Below are 19393 nucleotides of genomic sequence, written 5' to 3'. Positions count from 1 at the left end.
AACGTCAGACTAACTCAGACTACGTCACAGCAGAAAGGGGGGCCAATCGGGACCGGCTACAATCAGTGCTGTGGGGAGGGGTGACGTAACAAACCCCGCCCCCGCGCCCAGCAGCAGCCCTGGCCCGCCCGCAGGAGCTCCTCCGCCGCCAGCACCGGCAGCGCAACCCCGGCCAAGGGATGCAGGGGGCGCGGGGCCGCAGGGTGAGGCGGGCTCGCGCCAGGGGGGCGGGGCTTCATGCCGTCACCAAGGAGACGCATCGCCGTCCGTGGGGGGCAAGGGAGCTGGCCACGTGACCCGCACCGAGCCCCGGTGGTTGACTTGAACTCTCCCGCCGATCACTTCCGGGGCAGCCCCGGAGTGCGGCTTCCGGTCAGGGGCGGTGGAGGCGGAGAGCGGTGGTGCTAGTGTCGCTCATTCATTGGGACGATGTGAGCAGCGCCCGCTTCCCGACCTCTGCCCTACGGTGCCCCCAGCCGCCTCCGGGTCCCTCACGTGCATCCCGGGCCGTCACGTGACGGACGGCCGCGCCCCACCCCTTCTCTCGCGGGGCGGGGCGAGTGTCACCTCCTGCCCTGCCCTGGTGCCGCGCCTTCATGGCAACCGTAGGGCTCCCGATGGGGGGTGGGAGTTGGGGGAGCTGGGGATGGGGGTTGCCTGAGGTGGCATGAGGTGCTAACGGGTCACACTCCATGTGTGCAGATGATGCTGGCGAGCCTGTGGGCCTGCGTGTACAGCCGCTTCCTGCGTGGCTGGCTGAAGTGGGCGCTGAGGCTGCTCACCGGGAGATGCGAACTGCAGCGCATCTGCGGCGGCGCCAGGGCCGGAGCGCGGAGGACGAGTGGGATCGGTAACGCCGGGTGGGGGGCATGAGGCAGGAGCTGGGAGATGTGAGCAAGCCCCAAGTTGTTGGGTGGAGGTAGAGGGTATTCAAATCAATTTTGATTTATTTTCGAAACTCACCCCAGTTCTTTTCTGTTAACAGGGAGGGACAATATCATCGTGAGGCAATGGGAGGGTTCCCAGCCCTGGAAGCCCCTCACAGGCCCCTGCCACACGCTACATGTACAGTGCTGTTTGGCTGGCAAAGCGTGCAATGAAGGTTGATCAGCCCCAGGTGCAAAGTAACTCTAGCCTAATGAAAAAAGGACTCTCCTGTTATAAAAAGAGCCAGATGGCTACAGAGTGAGGGCTTGGAAATGCCTGACATCTCCAGGGCTGATTTCTGTTCATCTTCCACTGGAGCTGGGCCCTTCACCATGCCAACAGGGTTAGGCAAAGAGCTTGAAAAATCCACAGGATTTTCAATCCACTGGGATAGAAACCAGCTCTAAGAGTTGTTACATGTTTTCAAGCTCTAACTTTACAGTTGGTTTGTGTCCTGCTTTCATTTGAGGGCTCTGAGGTCCATCCTGACCATGTCAGCACAGTGAAGGGCTGAGCTACACATTCAAATGAAAATGGGACAGAAACCATCTCGAGTCGTTATGCATTTCCAAGCCCTCACTTTCTGGCTGGCTTTCCTTGTAGCAGGAGAGTTACTTTTATTGTGTGGTAATCACTTTGCACGTGTGGCCAATCTACACTTATTACGTGATACACTGTTAAGTTGTGTGGTAACTACTTTGCACTTGTGGCCGGTCAAAACTTATTGTGTGATTTGCCAGTGACTTGCATACTATATATAACATGTAGCAGGGGCCTAAGAAATGGGAGTTAGATATAGTAGTTATAAATGACTTAAAATAAAAATGGCAAATCTTTTCACTGCTTATTGCAATGTATGGTCATGTTAACTGATCCATAACTATTTTTTCTTGCACTGCAGAGCACTCCTTGGAATTATCAAAGAACAAGGTAGGATGTGACAGTGATAACACACCCCAGTGCAAATTAGTTGTTTGAGAAGCAGATGTCCTTAAGAAATATTTTCTCTTACATTTTTATTTATATATTGATTTTCAAAGTAAAGGGGAAAACAAGACAAGAGGTAGAAAGATAAAGAAAAATGGTTGGGGGAGTGGGAGAGAAGAGTAAGTGGCATTTTGGTTTCCATCTGCTAGAGATTATAGGAGCGTAGCAATAGGGTGAGCAGGGCACAAGACCCAGGTATTGGAATGCAGCAGGGGGGCTCCTCAGCCTCCTGTTTCTTTCCTTCTTGCACCCTGCATTCTCCAAGCACTGGCTCAAGCTGCAGCAGCGAGGAGGGCAGAGTAGCAGGGATGGTGCAGGGTGGCAGCAGCACATGGTGCAGGGGCTATACCTGGGAGAAACAAGGTGCTGGGGAGCGGATCAGGAAGGAATGTTAGAGACTCTCTTACCTCTTTCCCCTCCTCTGCAAAAAACTAATGTTTAAACAATTGCTTTATACACATGGTGCCAAAAAAAAAAAAAAGGAGGTAGCTTCTTCTGCAGCAGCAGCAAACCTTTAGCTGCTACTCCTGCACTGTGCACCAACAGCTCCCTCTGACTCTAGGCTTCAAAGGCTTCTAAAAAGTTAAATCAGATGTATTCAAAATTTCTGCCCTCCATCTCGGAAACATTACCCACTCTTTAGCAGCCAGGTCAGACAAGTCAGTGTGCCAAGCTTCTGTTCCTGGATGCAATCTCTTTTTCCATCAAAGCAATACAAGCTGTTTGGCTTCAAACACTGCTTTAGAGAACCAGGGTTTCTGTGGCCTGGAAATCTTCCAAAATACTGGGATATTGTTCTGGGAAGTGATTCTTAAGGGTGTAGTCATTATCATCATAATCCTCTTACCTGCTTCTAGCTGAAAGAATTTATCCTGGGACATGTGAGCCAGTGTGGCTCCAGGAGATAAGCATGTCTAGGAGCAGTCTCTTTTGGCAAAGCCCATATGCTATGCAAGAACTAGTAAGAGAGCAATAGTTTTCTGATGAATCTACCTTAAATAGCTTTTAGAATTAGATAGTGTTCAATGTCTCTTAAGTACTGTAGCTTCTTGCATACAGTACGTCCTGGAACACCTTATTTTTGAGGGGCAGAATTAAGAAAAAATGGTCTTTCCTTCTAGTGAGCAACTAAGTAGCAGTCACTAGAGAGTCCCGCCTGCTCATTATTCTGTCTGGGGATTGCTGCGCAGTAAGCAGTGGAAATGTCTCTTACTGTATTTCTCAATTGCCAGCAGCTGCATTTTGGGAAAGGGGTGCATGAGGTATGTGAGGAAATACAGTACGTGTTCTTGCCAGAATGTCTTGGAGTCTGTAGTAACGTTGCATTGTTTTTTCTCTTAAGGTTATTGTCGCAGGGCACCTCGGTGCTCTGCTCCTAGAGAGGGGAAACTGCTGGGGAAAGAGCCCTGGCAGGGAATAAGGAGCCCAGCTGTGGGTTGCCAGGGGCAACCAGGAGGACAGCTGACCGGAAGGGGCAGGGCCTAGCTCTCATAAGGCCCAGGGGCTGAGGCCAGGCTAGCAGTTCCCTGCCAGCAGCCAGAGGGGCAGGAGCTCCTGGAGTAAAGATGCGAGAACCGCAGGGACTCCTCGAGCAGAGTAAGGAAAGCAGCTGTAAGATGTGTGAGCAACATGGTTTTAGTCAGGTGGCTTATGGTTAAGTTATAGCCTAGGGGCTTGTATTTTGCATTGGCATTGTTATTTATTACACCGGTGGCTAGGGTGACGCTATTGGGGGGTTGGAGGAGGCGTCATAGGGGACTCACAGCAGAGTGTGAGGACCCCAGCGCCAGTGCAGGCGCAGCATAGGGGGTACATAGACCCCAGCCCCAGAAAGGGGGGCACTATTGAGAAGCCTCACGGTGGGCGTGGCGAGCCCCAGAGAGGGGGGCACTATTGAGAAGCCCCAGGGCGGGCGTGGCGAGCCCCAGAGAGGGGGCGTTATTGAGAAGCCCCAGGGCGGGCGTGGCGAGCCCCAGAGAGGGGGCGTTATTGAGAAGCCCCAGGGCGGGCGTGGCGAGCCCCAGAGAGGGGCTGTTATTGAGAAGCCCCAGGGCGGGCGTGGCGAGCCCCAGAGAGGGGCTGTTATTGAGAAGCCCCAGGGCGGGCGTGGCGAGCCCCAGAGAGGGGCTGTTATTGAGAAGCCCCTGAGGAAGGGCGTAGTACTGCGGTAAACCCTGGAGAGAGCGGGCAGTAGTGCAGTGAGCCCTGGAGAAAGGGGGTAGCAGTGCAGTGGGCCCAAGAGACAGGTGACTTGACCAAGAAGTCCCAGAGTGGGCACAGAAGTCCCCAGGAAAGGGGCGGCTTCACAGGGAAGGCCCCAGAGAGGGGCGACACTACAGAGAAGGCCCGAAGTGGGCGCAGAAAGCCCTAGGAAAAAGGCAGCACCGGCGAGAGAGCCCCAAGAGAGGGGCAATATTCTAGAGGAGACCCGGAGTGGGCACGGAGAGCCCTAAGAGAGGGCGGCAGCACAGACAAGGTCCCAGAGAGAGGGCGGCAGCACAAAGGCCTGGGGAGAGGGTGGCGGTACCGAGAAGGCCCGAGAGCCGGGCGACAGTATAGAAGAGGCCCCAGAGAGCGGGCGAGTGTATTCGACAGACCAACGTCCATCCCAACTGCGAGGCTTGGGGCGTGGTATAAGGGGTGGTTGGAGCCACGCATAGCCCATAAGGCTAGGGTGCCTGGGAAGCACCTGTTGTACAGTGAGACCCACGGGGAGCCCAGGAGTCCACGGGGATGGAGGTCCCAGCGAACCGTGTCCAAGAGGGCATAAGGCAGCCTCCCGAACTTATATAAACACCAAAGACGTGGCAGGCGAGAATCAGAGGGTGCCCTTGGACCGGCTTGGCACGGGGGAAGGGGCCTTAAGGAGATCACGGCCCTCCTGGAGGACCCCCGCCGTGACAGTTATATATAGAATAATATATAGTGTATTCAGTACTACCTACATTTCCTCTTTAACTGAGTGTCTAGGGAGAATGGCACTGATTTTCCTTAATACCAAGGCAGCAGTGATTAGCATACAAAAAAAATTAAAGCTGTTGGATAGGATGGACTAAGACATGCAACTGGCATTTGGTAGGACGAACTAAGATATGTGACTGGCAGACGGAAGTCTTCTGCTAGCTTTGCAGAAAATGTGATGCATAAATCATAGACATGACACTTAAGCCATTAGGTATTACAATATGATTAAAGCAAATAGAATTTTAATACATACTTAGCTGTTCAATGGCATAAGGCAAATTGATTCTATTTTTTTTTTCTGGGCTTCTACTTGTTAAAGGAAAACAATCCCAGTTTTAGACTATCCAACACCTAGCTGGGGTTACTTAACCCCAGCGCTCTTTCCTGCCTAGAGCAGGGGGTTGGACTCTGTGATCAACAAGGTCCATTCTAGCCCTAGAAATCTATGAAACATGCATACTTTAAGCACAATTTCATATATATATATATATATATATATATATATATATATATATATATATATATATATATATATATATATTTATTTATTTTAGGTATGAAGATAGCTGACTGCTCTTCCTTTTTTGGCCGATCACAGCAATAGAGTGTTGAATGGGAATGTGATTGGTATAAACAGATGGTTTTGTGTCATGGTGGAGCATGTTATGGGTGTAGCTAACAAGAGGCCTTAGTTGTTATTTAAATATTTTAAACATATCGTATCTTAATTCTGGTTTCTCTTCAAAATAACCAGTAAAAAGAAGAATCATATCTTGAACAACTGAATATGTCTACTTTGGGAATACAGTGTGGTAACTGGTATGAAGGCATAATGGCTTCAAAGAATTTGGTACAGGAAGTGAAAATTAATATACGACAGGGTGACTTCAGATGGGCTGAATGTAAATACCCAGTATCAGAATTTGCCAGAGTTAAGATATATTAATCTAGATTTTGGGCAGTGTGGTATTAAGAATATATGGTCAAGCCCTGTCATCCAAACATTGGACCTCACTTTCTTTCTTTTGTTGGAGAGGTATTTGTTCAGTATTGAATTAGAAGATAAATATTGCTGTTACTGATTTGCTTTATATTTCCATTGATCTCAGTAGGAACAATTAGGCAGAATGAGGTTTTACTTGGCCATGTGAATTGCCAACAGAATATTTAGCAGCTGCTGTTCTCTTTAGGGGATTCTCATCCAAAATATCAGGCCCTCTATTAGTTAATGTGAGATCTGAAAAAATTAGAAGCTGTGCGTTTTTCTAATGACTTTATTTGTTCACTTGGCTGAAAAACGGAAGAATGAAGCTATCCTCTTTTTTTTAATACAAGGAAAATAAGCTTAATTAAGGTAAATGCATTTTGGGCTAAAGTCTTGGCAAGTCTTTTTTCCCATTTTTAAAGGATACAAAATCAATGGGTGTAAATATAGACTAGTAATTATAACAGCATAGATGCTTACATTTCTGTATACAAATTCTCTGACACTTTAACTCTATAGGTGTTAAGAAATGCAGTATATGTGGGTGAAGATGAAGTGGAAAAATGTGTCGCTGATGTAATGAAAGAAAAGAAGATTACTGAACAGAAGAATAAAGAGTATGTTTGCTGCTGTTATATCTATTTAACCAAATGCACCTTTTTGGGCCCATTATATGTCTATGGAATGAGAGAAATAAAATCAGTTGCCTAACGTGATATCATTCTGGGATAATAAAAGTGGGCTGCAAACTGTAAGATATATATGTGGAAAGTACACAGTAGTGTGGTACGATAGAAAAGGTATCAGAATGAGTTTATACAGACATTATTGTGTCAGGGGTCTTGCATCTTTTACTGTTAGCTGTTTGGAATTTAGGGGGCAAAAATATAACTAATTTAAAATGGCATGAAAAAGAAAGTGAAGAAGCTTTAAAACTGAATTTTTAAAAATTGTTTGGGACCTTTGAGATTTTGAAGTAAATGTTGGGTTCATTGCTGGCAAACATGATCTTGTCCCTTTCTCCAGTAATAAAAATGTCTTCATGTCCAACTGTACAGGCTGAGATATTACTTAAAACCTGCCATTGGAGCATTCTCCAGTGTAGGTTAGCACAAATCATCTATCTGATAGATGGCTTGAATCTATTTTTAAAATTTCAGATAGGTGAAATTTACAGAAAATGGGGTTGTCCCAGTAAATCCTGTAAGTGCTTTGGGGGTAGGGGGTGGTGGCCAGATGCAGAAAAATAAGTGCAGTTCGGCTCATAGCTATGGCTTTTATTTCCGTGTGCCTGTACAAATAGGGCCTGATCCTTCAACACTGAAGTCAAGGGGAGCTTTTCCATTAACTTAAATGGAAATAAGATCAGGCCAAAAGCATTCATTCCAAAGCAGTCTGCTGTAGTTCAAAGAGCATGTGGGTAGGCTAGGAAATGAGATTTACTGTGTACCTTGTTTTCCAGATATTCATTATACCCTAGCTATCGTAATACAGCCCAAATAACTTTTTCTCGTGACTTTAGCATTGATGTAATTTTGTGGTCAATTATTATCTATCTCCCTTCAGATCATGTGGCTTTCTTTTTTGTTTCAGGTTTAAGACAAACTTGCAGGTATGTTTGCTGCAGATATCTGGTTATAAGCAACTTTATTTGGATGTGGAAAATCTAAGGAAAGTTCCATATGATTCAGATAACGAAGAACATGAAGAGAAACTAATCAAGGTAAAAATGTCTTTTGGCATTCTAAGTGCTAAACTGTCACATGGATAATCGAATGATGTCAGTTGTCCATATGGTTGTCTTTCATTAAGTTTGTTACTAGCTGCTTGGCTGTCTGTATAAACTTTGAGGGGAAAAATTGATTTCTAAAATTAGAATAAAAACTGACATTCTCTAACAAGTCTCCAACAACATGTTATCCTTCTAAAAACTAGTCAGTTTAAAATATGTTTGCTTTAAACACATTTACACTAGTAAACTTTCAAGTTGTTACAGAAGTGACTCACTAAAGTTAAACAGAGAGCAAAATGCAAAGTACATCATTACCACATTTAATCAAATAGACTATTTAATAATTCGATTCTGTATATGGAAAATTTATAAATTGGATATAATTTTCTATGTATAGAATCTAATTATTAGAGGTTTGCCTTGAATTTGTCCCCCTCCCACTGTTGCAGCAGGGAAAATAAATATGGGGTATGAGGTAGCCCTTTTGCTCTCTGCTTCCCCCTCAACTTTTTCCCCTGGCAGCCCTTCCTCTTTCCCTTACTGTCTGACCCAGCTCTTCCTGAATACATACAAGTGAGGTGCACATTTTGAAAACAATAACCTTGACATTAAACAATATACATATAGTACCCATAAACTTAGTTCGTCTCAAATTGATTCAAGTTACCTTTTTTTGAAATCACTGTCAGTTTTAGCACGTGTTTCATAAACATAGTTTTGAGCAGCACTTTGGCACCTAATTATATCTACTATAAGTTATGCATGGTATAAGTCCATAGCCAAAAGACTCATGATGTGCCAGATGGTTCACTGGGCTGCACCCCACTACAGGTAGCAGTATTCAACCCATGGTTAGCCACAACATTGCATACAGTTAACCCAGAAACCCTCTATTGTGCCCCCCCTCAGCCTGGCATGTATTATTAGCGTGGCTCTGCCCTCCATCATGATCTCACAGCTCAGGACTGCTCAGTATGTGTGTATATTCTAGATATCCCCAGTAAAAATCCATGTGCTAATTAGCCCATCACTCATCATGACTGGAATGGGTGTTCTTGTCAGAAAAGTCCTGGGATCCTGGTTAATATGTGTTGTAAATTTATGTTTGTTTCACAGTTTAAAAATAATATTTGAACATATAATCCACAAATTAGGCTTTTTTCCCCAAAGTGAAATAAGCCTTTGATTCACCCCTTCTCCCCCCAGTACTCAGTTTTTAAAATGTCCAAATGAACTGTGTTTTCATGCTTTTATGATAAAACTATTTTAACAGCATGGCCATACTTAAAAAAACAAAACAAAACACAACAACTCAAGAACTTCGTGTCTTGTATTTATTTGTTTGAACTTGCAGTAATCAGAATTATGAATTATGTGACCGTTTTAAAAAAATGGTCATCGTATGTAACATGGAAGCATGTTTGTGCAGCTCTGGAATTTGCTGATGCCTCATGAAAATCTGAAGGCTAGAATCACCAAGCAGTGGTGTAACATTGGTTTCCAAGGTGATGATCCCAAAACAGACTTCAGAGGAATGGGCCTGCTGGGATTGGTCAACCTTGTGTAAGTAAAAGTAAATATTTTGCTTCTGTAGTCCTAAACTTTCATGAATTTTCATTTCTATTTCTGATAATACCGAATAACGGGAAATAAATATCGACTGCTCTGCTCTATTGCTGAATTATAATGAAAAGCATTCCTTCCTATATAAGGGAAACTAGTGATGGAACACACTTCTAGCTTAGAATTAGTATAAATACTGTATTTGAATAGAAGGCCAGGGTTTGCAAACTGTTGCCACTGCATGCTGGAGCTTGCAGCCCAGGTGCAGCTGTGGGCTGTAAAGGCCACCCACCCACTGCCCTAAGCAGTCAATTGCCAGTTACCTGACCACTCTGCAGTAAGGATAAAATCAGATCAAAAGGTATGAGCCGCATGGCACAGCTCCATCACCCCGATCCACCTGAGCCAGACTGGATCTCTGCAGGTTCGATCTGGCCCACAAGCCATAGTCTATAACACTGGTTGGGAACCTAATACATTCAGAGAGAGAAGCTTTCATAAGCTATGGCCTACTTTGTCAGACACTGTGAATGGATCTTTATAGGGCGTCAGTTTATGTGCGGGAGGGGAGGGAGGCATTTTAATTGGAGTGGCACTCTTGTTCAACAAGTTTTAGTTAAAGTGCTCCTGTTGCCATTTTGAAATGTGGGGATGCTGAATAAATGACACGCTGCAGCATGCTGGCACGTTCTGATTAGATGCTCCAGCAGACTCAACTGAGCTGCTCTGCTTTGCTCTGATATGTTTTAATCAGAATGTGTTGGAGCATGTGTAAAAATGACATAGAGCAGGCGTACTGTATAAGCCTCAGTCTCTACAAGTACCTGCTTGCCCTGCTTCTCTAAATAAGCAAGTGAAGGTAGGCAGAGCAGGGCACCTGATAGATTAACACAGGGGTTTTCAACCATTTTGGATCATTGTACCCCCCACCCCTGGAGGCCAGATGCAGAGCAGGGGATGGGGGGTGGCACACGGTCAGACAAGGGGCAGCAGCAGTCACCATGGGCAAGCTTCCCCGGCGTCCATCTGGGTGGGCAGCACCTGTGCAGTAGCATGGGATGGTACATGGAAGTGATCTCTCCCTGCCTGCCTGTGCATACCCCCTAGGGCCTTCTCAGGTACCCCAGGGGCATGTGTAACCCTGGTTGACAACCCCTGGACTAACACAGCAACTATCTGAATAGTTATTCATTCTGATTACAGAATTTTAAGAATTGAAGGGAGGAACAGAAAGGAGCTAAGAACAGAATCTTAAAGAAAGCTTTGGATGATAGGCTTTTTACGTTTATAGCATAGAAAGTAATTTGTCAAAAGTTCTTAAATAGTGGTACAGCTCAGTTAAGCACATACAGCGTAGGAAAACTGATTAATACAACCTAATTAAATGGAGGAATCCTTAATTTTGAGAGGCTCTTATTCTTACTGATCTGTTTCATTATGCTGTCCCTTGCTAGATATCATTTCCTCTGTTTTTCTTCACTGGTTTTGTTTTGCATTATTTATCTAATATATAACAACTGTGGTGTTTTAGAATGGAGCTAGAAACACTTTCTGGTACTAAGCATGTTAGTATTTCATATATGAACAACCTATTTAAATTAATTCTTACATCCAGTTGTTTGTTTACAGGTATTTTAGTAAACATTATACCAGTGAAGCTCATCAGATCCTTTCCCATTCAAATCATCCCAAATTGGGGTAAGCCATTTGTACAAGATTAAAAATACACTGCTTCCTGACTGATTTTAAGGAAAGATAGAGACTTGTGTAAGATCTTAATTGACATCTATCTGTACTGGAGTATCCTTTGAAATGAAAAATAAAATGTTTTAAAGTAAAATCTGGTAAACAAGAGTAAAGAATGGAAAGTGATTCTGGAAACCACTTGTGGCTAGTCATATATTTGTCCTGATATGGCTTTTTACGCACTTTGCAAACTAAGCTTCAGTTAAAATTTCATTCAAGCAAAATATTTTTCTTTCCATAATAGCATTTTAAATGTTTTAGATTAAACTTGGAAGAAAACTATGCTTATTGCTCTCAACTTAATCCGTTTAGTAACAAAGTTATTTACATTTTCTTATAAATAAATGTATTACTGTCCACTGTAGTAACTGCAAATTAAGTGTTCATCAATTGTTCTGGCCGCTGTACAGATATTTAAGGACAAGTTAAAGACAGTATTCTTACATACCTCTTGCATCCATCCAAAGCTCAGTTCATTTGTTTATCAGCCACACAGTAAGAATGGGAAGGCTTTATCTCTTAGCTTGCTGGGAGTGCTGGCCTCTGCATCTAGGCTGTAGGCAGTCATCCTAAGAAATTGCAAAAATCATGTTTATTAATCAAATGCACAAATTTCCATTACCACTGTAAATCCTGTTTTGTAAAGCAGCAGTTTTTGTTAATGGTGAAATTTATTCATGTTCTGATCATGGACTTTCTAAAGGAAAAATATCCCATTAATAACAGGCACAGGCCTGGACTTGTTATGCAAATCTACTTTTCACTATTTAGAATTCACACTTTGTACCTGACAGCTCTGAGTCCAGTAAACAGATCAGCTCTTATATGTTGATTAACCGGTTGCCTCTACATGTGCAAATGCCTGTGTGAAAACACCCCACTACTGTTGATGAAAATTTCCTGTTCTAGCTAGCTATGTTTTAAAATAAGTTTTCCTTGGCCTTAAGAGAGAGAACATTTGAGACAAATGCACCATACACATGACACCTTAGAGAATAAAAAATATAGAATAGAACATAACAGATGATAACTTGTATTAATAAAAACCAGGTCTGGAAAAAATGTTCAGATTGTTCCATGAAAAAGAGAATGGATTTTCTTTAGTGTTTAACAGAAAATGGATGTGTATTGCAGGTATTCCTATGCAATAGTTGGAATCAATCTGACAGAAATGGCTTATAGCTTACTGAAGAGTGGTGCTTTAAAGTCTCATTTCTACAATGCAGTCCCTGGATTGCCAAATATAGAACACTTCCACCAGTTTTATTGTGAGTATCTAACTGTTCCATACCATACTTTTTTAGGGATAGGATTTATGTTCATGCATAATTTACATGATAACTCGCCCTTGTAACTCCTACAAATCAAAAAATGGAACTAGATATCTGTTTTTGTGCCTGCTGTGCACGAGGCTAGCATGGGGTGCTGGCTGGACCCAGTGCTGCATGGAAAACAGGGGGTCTGGAGTGCCGCATGCTGCAGGTAGCACACATCCCATGCTAGCCTTGCACGTTGTGTGCACAATGAGCTCTAGGCCTGGCATGTGTGGCACACAGCAGACTGGCCCCACATGTTGGCTCTGGCACAGTCCAGCTTGATGCAGACTGGAACCAGCATGAAGGGCTGACCAGGCAGAGTGTGCCCTAGACTGATCCTCTGTGCTGTATGTGTAGTGCCAGTGCCAGCATTTGGGGTCAGTCCAGTGATCTACAGGCTGGATCATGTGATCTACATGGGCCAGATCCAGCCCACAGGCCATATGTTTGATACCCCTGTTCTAGGATGTGCTTTTTTAATTAAAAATGTTCAAAAGAGTTACTGTTGAATGAAGTAATTAATTTCCAACTTCCTACCATGCATATTCTTCTTCAGCATCTTTTTGATCATCCTGTGCATCAGCTCTATTATCTTAATGTAGAAAAAAATAGAATTCTGTTATTGTAGAACTGTTTTGTTTCCTTTACAGGTTACTTGGTTTATGAGTTTGACAAATTTTGGTTTGAAGAAGAGCCAGAAAGTATTATGCACTTCAACCATTATAGAGAGAAATTTCATGAAAGGGTTAAAGCACTTCTTCTGGACTATGATATAGTATTAACTTTACAAAATAGAAGGGGACAATAGTTTTACCTGCAGTCCACCAGGTTCTGCACAGAAAATGGAATTATGCATTTGGATGGAATTCTCATGTGTTGCACCAAAAACTTTGTTAAATGATGGAACTTTTTATACATATATTTTCAACAAATATCAAAACTGCAATTAAGAAAGCTTGGACAATCAGCTTTTGTTTACAGCTTTTTATAATGCTATTCTCCAAAGGAAAGCTGCTTTTTCTTTTCTTTTTCTTTTCTTTTTAAAAAAAACAACAACATAAAACACTAAAGGATCCCCTGGATCATGTGTCCACACAATTTTCTTATACTTCTTGGTGCAGAAACAAGAAGCTTTATGCTGCATCATGTTGTCTAGTAATGGGGTCCTGTGTCTACCTTTTGATGTTTAATTAATCTGTTGAAGTGATTTCATGTTGCTTTTCAAAGTTGAAATTACATTGATTATACATTTGGTGTGTTCTTATCACCTTGTTTTTTTTACCTGTAGCTCATGGTCCATAAGAATATTAAACTTCTGCAGTAAAGAGGTCCATGAAGAGATTTTGTTCTTATTTACACCTAAGAACAAAACTCATTCCAGATTATTTTCAATTGAAATGATCTTCCATCCAGAGACTGTACCTACAGATCTCTGGAAGGAAATCCATTTTGAGAGAGAATCAAGTAGTGAAAGGCCAGAGCCTTAATCTTAAAGGCCTTCTAATAGTTCTTTGTATAACATTCTGCTGTAGAAGTTTTCAGGTATAAATCCATTTCTTTCTATTTAGTCTAAGAAACCCTCGCTCATCCATTTCAATTCATATTTGCTATAAACTGGTTCTTCATGTTATCAACCAACAGAGTATTCTGAGTGGGAAGTGAGCTCTAGGAGAATTACTTTACCCTTTTAATAGAATTCATTTGTTATTTCCTACAGACCTTTTGCAGCTGCAGTCCATATCTTGTGACAGTGATAAGAACTTAACTTCAGCCATGTTTACTTTAAGACCAAGAAAGTATTTTTACATGAAGGGGGTGCAGCTTTGGCTTGTCTCCAGATTTTTTTTGGCATTCCCAGACAATCTGGTCCATAGGATTTCATACCTATAACAGTTTTAATCACCCTTGATTACAATAGGCTTGGTAAGCTCACTATCTAAATAAAGTGCCTTCTGCTTAATTCAATCACTGTTTAATTTGGTCTTCTCTAAGTTGATCAGAGCCTTAGAAACCCAATTTCTATTGGGGTTGAGACTATATCTCATTAAAGAGCACGTAGTGGGTGCTGCCATAATACAGACTCATTTATATATAAACACAAACTTTCATGTTTTATTATCTCAAATAGATATAATATGCCAGCTTGATCACTGGTTGTTTTTTTTTCCTTCAAATATATTCTTCCTAAAATACATTCCTGAATAAAAGAAGCAGAGAGATGGAGAGCTGTGTGCTAAAAGAAATTTGAATAGTATTTAGTTATTAGCAGTACAAAATAATTCAATTTGGCAAAACATTTTTTAAATGTAAGCTTTGTCCCAGCGTGTTGCATGCTTCCGGAAAGGAGTGCATGCAGTATTACAGTAATCAGAATTATGTATAGGTATAAAGTAGCAGAACTAAGTATTCCCTGATTGGGTTTGTAGGCAAAAATAAGTTTTACTGGTATTTAAATTTTCTTATAATGGCAAATAACTGTACAAGTAGTAATTTTAAAATGTTGTCTTACACACACACACACACACACACACACACCTGACAGCTTAACGCCTTGCTTTTGAAAAAAAAATCTGATCACCAAATAAGCAGTACATTTTGAACCATTGTAATTAAAAATCAGCTCTGTTTACCCTTTTAAGTCATAAACTTGAAAGCACCTAACACTGTATAGTGGGGCTTGAAAATTTACCAGATATTGGTTAATAGGACAACTTAATTTACTACATAAGATACATGCAGAATAGTAAGGATGGAGGGAAAGTCACTAGTAAAAAGCCTAATTCTATTCCCTCAGGTGCTTGAAATCTTTTTAATGGTCCTTATAAGTGTAGAGGCTGAATGCCTCTGATGGTTTTGCGATTCTTACTCTGCATAGGGGGTCACCTATATCATGTCTCTCTTTTGGCAGTAGGCTGCTTTGTAAATTGAAAAGTCCCCTCACTACACCCAGTGAAGTGAGTATGGAGAGGTGGGTCTCTAGTACTCTGATCCTTTCTCAACCTGATTGCTAGGGGATGAAGCATCCATTCTTCCTGCCCCCTGACCCTTCACTGGTTCTTCTCCCTAACACCACATGGCCATTCCCTGCCTCTGCTGTTGCTCATGGTTTTCCTCAGCAGTAGTATGAAACCAAAAGGACTTCTGGATTTCACTAATGAAAAAGAAAGGAAGCTACTGAATTATACGTACTGGATAGCAGCAAGACAATTGGCTATACTCTTGTTAAAATTGATCTGTTACTGGTTGACAAAAAACAAGTAACAGCGATAACAGAGGTGCTGGAGCCATCTCTCTGTAGATTGGAGCAATCCAGTTTGGTTTATTTAATCTGGAAGATTGTTTTTGTAATCATAATGACCACACATTTAATAGGGAAAAATATAATGGAATTTTAAATTCCATACAAATAGGCTTCTCCAGTCATCAAGAAAAGCATCCTATTTACAGTTGCTGAAAGACTTTTTTCAAGGCTCATCAAATATAATTTCATTTCATTTTGGAAACCTTAACTCTGAACTAATATACATTTTGGGATAGAATATACACTCTGACCTAAGTCCACAAATTTCCCTTCACTCTTTAAAATCCAGAACATAAAATGAGAATATTAACAATTAATAAACTAATAAGAACTATAATTAAACATAGAAAAATTATGTAGTTGGATATATGGAAGTATGTGTTAACATGTAATAATTGTTTGAGTATATTCTGTTGATTTGTATGTAGTTTTGTACTGTTGTGATCACTGTTCGTTTTTTTTTTTGTCATTTTTTTTATTTTCTAGAAACATTTTATCCAGTAGTACTGGATTCCATACATTTCGTCACTAACTAGCGTAATTAGTAACACAAAGGCAAAAATAGGGTTTGGGGAGTAAGCATTTGCTAGAGGCAAGAATGTCTCCAGATCTAATCAATGGGATTTTACATGAGCTACTGCATTCATATGCTGAAATGACAATCCTAAAATAACAGAAGTTACAGACTGGAATTGAGGAAGGTACACCCTTTTGTAACTCATTAGAGTCAATGTACCCAGCATTAAAAAAAAAATTGTTAATACTTTTGCTGCAAGTACTCTTACAAATTAAAGCCTTGGTTAAAGTCTTTATTTTTATAACATTATTTATGAAACCTTGGCTTTTAAAATATGTGCTATTTTATATAGTTAATAATTATAAAAAATTATCAAATTGTTCAACCTGTTTTTTCTTTTAAAATATTTGTAACATATTTAGAAAGATGCTATTGGGTGACATTTTTGCGAAGTCATCCAGCGGAAAATGTTTACCAAGTTTTCCCCCTTTGTTCAAAATGTTTGAAACAGGGTACTACTGCTCCATGAGCAAATTAAACTTATGCTATTTAGAAGCTTGCCATGAACAAAAGTGAAGCGTTTTTTTTGGTATGAGGTGAGAAATTCAAGAGGAAAAAATTTAAATTGATAGGGAAAGGACTAAGATTTAAGTCTGCCTTAGTTGCTAGGTAATATAGGGAACACATCCTTTTATTTAGAAAAACATTTGTGTTTTCTACTGTATAATACAGGAGTCTGGATTGTATGATGCATTATTGCTAGGGTACAACAGAGAAAGGGTCTTAGCTTTAGTATTCCAGATACAGGGGCATGTTGAGCATTTTATCTCACTAGCAGTGAGCTTTCACTAATCAGAATGTTTATGTTGGCTAATTCAACAAGTCTGTTCCAATATATGACTTGCAAAGCCTCTCCACTTAAACTTGTTAAAAATGTTGTTATATGTAAGTTTGTTTAGTTGGGTTGAGTTCAGCAAGTTGTACTGTTCAGAAATATTGTTAGCTAATGCATGATGAGAAACTGTAGACTCGGTTTGTCTGGTATAATCCTCTTTGTAATGTTATCATACTGGGATGATATAAATTGATGTTTCTTCTTGTATCAATGTATGGCACTAGAAGTAGCAACAAGTAAAAAAAATAGCTTGTGGGCTGTAACTTTTTACCACATTGCACTGAGACAACTATACAATAACAAAAATGTCAGCATTTGACACACAATAAAAGCAATAATGTAAATGGTGATGCCTGTGTGTTGGGGGAATTGTTGCAATGGTAGCAAATAAAGAACAAATTATTCTCAAACTTGTCCTTTGGCACATTTATATATGTGGTAATGCCACCCTCTTTCTATTTAGCCTTGCTTCCTCCTCCCTGTTGGGTCACAGTCAGTTCAGAGTTATACCACTTGCTTAATTTCTCTCTTTTCCTCAATTTTGTATTAGTTCTCTTCATCACTAGGAACTACGGTAGTCTGCATTCCGAATCAGTCATGGAACTTTGTCTACTGCCTCTGCTATCCTGCTCCTGTGTGGGCAGGAGTGTACATTAAGTGAGAAGATAACAGACATGGTCCATATCTCAGATGCCATCTCACAGCTGGCTTTAACTGATGCCACTGTAGGTAGTCTTAGCAAAAAAAATAAAGGAGTAATTGGGTGTGTCTACATGTGCAATAAATTTAAAGCAGGCTGTAGTAAAAATCCTGTGCAGTAAACCTTTGGGGGAACATGTCTACATATGCTCCCTCTTAGGAGCAGATTTGCTTCCAAAGGCAGCAGCCTGGAGAGGGCTGCTTGCACCCTGTTCTGCTCCCCTGCAGCAGCCAGGGGGAGCTCCAGGCACTCCCTGGGTGCTAGCTCAGGAGCTGTCAGGGAGCAAAAGGCCAGGAGACTGCTGTCCCTGGGAGCTGCCAGGGCAGGGGGACAGTGTCCCAGCCCAGGCTCCACCATCAGAGCCTGCCCTGGCAGCAGGCTGCTCCCTGCCCCCGGAAGCCATCTTCCACCCCCTGCTGCCCAGAAGCAAATTTGCTTCTTGTCGGCCATCTACATGTGCCTTACTATGCAGTAACTACTCAGCAGTTAATTTGCTATCTGCGTTTGCAGATAGCAAATTAACTGTGCAGTAGATCAATTTACTGCACAATAAGTGTCTGCATGTGTAAACCGTGATGCTTACTGTGCAGTAAAGCATCTCATGTAGATGTGCCTGTTGACATCTAAGCTGAAATGTGCTCCTTTGTCTTTCATGATACTTCTAAGGGAAGCAGTAATGAATATGTAGCGTACAACTTTTTTTAAATCTGTAAGTCACAAGAATTTAGGCAACCAAAATTTAGGAAACTTAAAACCTATGTTCACCTGCTAGCTAGTCCTAGTGATCCCCAAGTTTTCATATCTGAAGCTTCATAAGCTCCTAAATGTCTGATTTGGGGTATACCTGGAACAGTATTCTTCATTTTGAAGCTATTCTGGTTTGCATGGAATATTCTCGGGCAGAGAGAGAAACAGACAGATGGCTGGAGGACACTTACCTGGGAGTTGAGAAACCTGAGCTCCCATCCTTGTTCTATATTTATTGGTGTGTTCCTGTGCATGTTACCACAACATCCTTGCGTAGTTCTAACTTGTAGTCCCCACTTTACATTCTTAGTTGCATTGTCTGTATGCTGGTTCAAACACAAACACAAATGAGTTGCATATTATTTTTAACTTAACCCTGTCCTTGACTATTCGTATTACTACTGTTGTAATGTAACAGTGCCTTACAGAAACTGTTTTTGCATAGAATTAAAAAAGGAAACAAATTAGTTAACACTTGCTGGAACATTTAGCAGTTATTTCTTTGTTTTTATTTGGAATACCTTCAGCTTTACATCATAAAAGCCTTGCTTTCCAACCTCAAGACTAAATGTGTTTTCCTTTTTCCAGACCTGTGTTTCATTTTGGTTCTCTGCCAGGGATGTCATGGCCTGCAGGCCAGGTCTGGCCCATGAAACTACTGTATCCAGCCTGGCAGGCTACCAGTGGATCAGTGGAAGTTGGGGACATGGTTGGGGGGAGCAGAACCTGGGGCACCTGGGCCCCAGGGTAGACAGAGGTCAACAGCAGGAAGGTGAGCAAAGACTGATACAACTCTGGTTGCCCTCTAGCTGCTTTGCCCATTGCCATCACTGTGGCCCCAGCTCCTCACCCATTGGCCCCACTGCCAACCAGATGCAGAGTTGTTGCCACATTTGCTGTGCCAGAGCTTCCAGCCTGGCACAAAAGGCAGCAGCATCAGCAGAACCAGCACAGGGCATGAGCTTGAGCTGTTGCCACTGTGTGCACTGGGTGGGAGCTAGGCTGTCTCTCTG

The 19393-nt window shown here is 41.9% G+C and overlaps 1 protein-coding gene across 4 annotated transcripts; it reads left to right on the top strand.

Moving 5' to 3' along the window:
• The first annotated feature begins 120 nt into the window (after positions 1-120).
• On the top strand, positions 121-17343 carry ELMOD2 (ELMO domain containing 2). 4 transcript variants are annotated; one of them, XM_019489787.2, is made up of 9 exons: positions 121-203; positions 703-850; positions 1829-1857; positions 6383-6480; positions 7457-7586; positions 9025-9158; positions 10788-10856; positions 12039-12172; positions 13938-17343. In XM_019489787.2, exons 1-9 carry the CDS (start codon positions 180-182, stop codon positions 14108-14110), a joined length of 939 nt encoding a protein of 312 aa, XP_019345332.1. In that variant the 5' UTR covers positions 121-179; the 3' UTR covers positions 14111-17343. The 4 variants fall into 4 exon arrangements, with proteins under 4 accessions (XP_019345332.1, XP_019345333.1, XP_019345335.1 ...); XM_019489788.2 differs by lacking the exon at positions 13938-17343 and adding an exon at positions 12871-13474; XM_019489790.2 differs by lacking the exon at positions 121-203 and adding an exon at positions 352-431.
• Positions 17344-19393: the final 2050 nt, after the last annotated feature.

Source organism: Alligator mississippiensis, chromosome 2, assembly GCF_030867095.1.
Source record: "Alligator mississippiensis isolate rAllMis1 chromosome 2, rAllMis1, whole genome shotgun sequence".
NCBI lineage: Eukaryota > Metazoa > Chordata > Crocodylia > Alligatoridae > Alligator > Alligator mississippiensis.
This window is presented reverse-complemented; position numbering and strand designations above follow the sequence as displayed.

What these genes read in the sequence shown, in the direction of transcription:
- ELMOD2 (XM_019489787.2), top strand. Translation starts at nt 180, where the DNA reads ATGCAGGGGGCGCGGGGCCGCAGG. An exon ending in AGGGGGCGCGGGGCCGCAGG is followed by an intron (nt 204 to 702) that starts GTGAGGCGGGCT and finishes CCATGTGTGCAG; the next exon opens with ATGATGCTGGCGAGCCTGTG. An exon ending in ATGAAGAGAAACTAATCAAG is followed by an intron (nt 7,587 to 9,024) that starts GTAAAAATGTCT and finishes ATGTTTGTGCAG; the next exon opens with CTCTGGAATTTGCTGATGCC.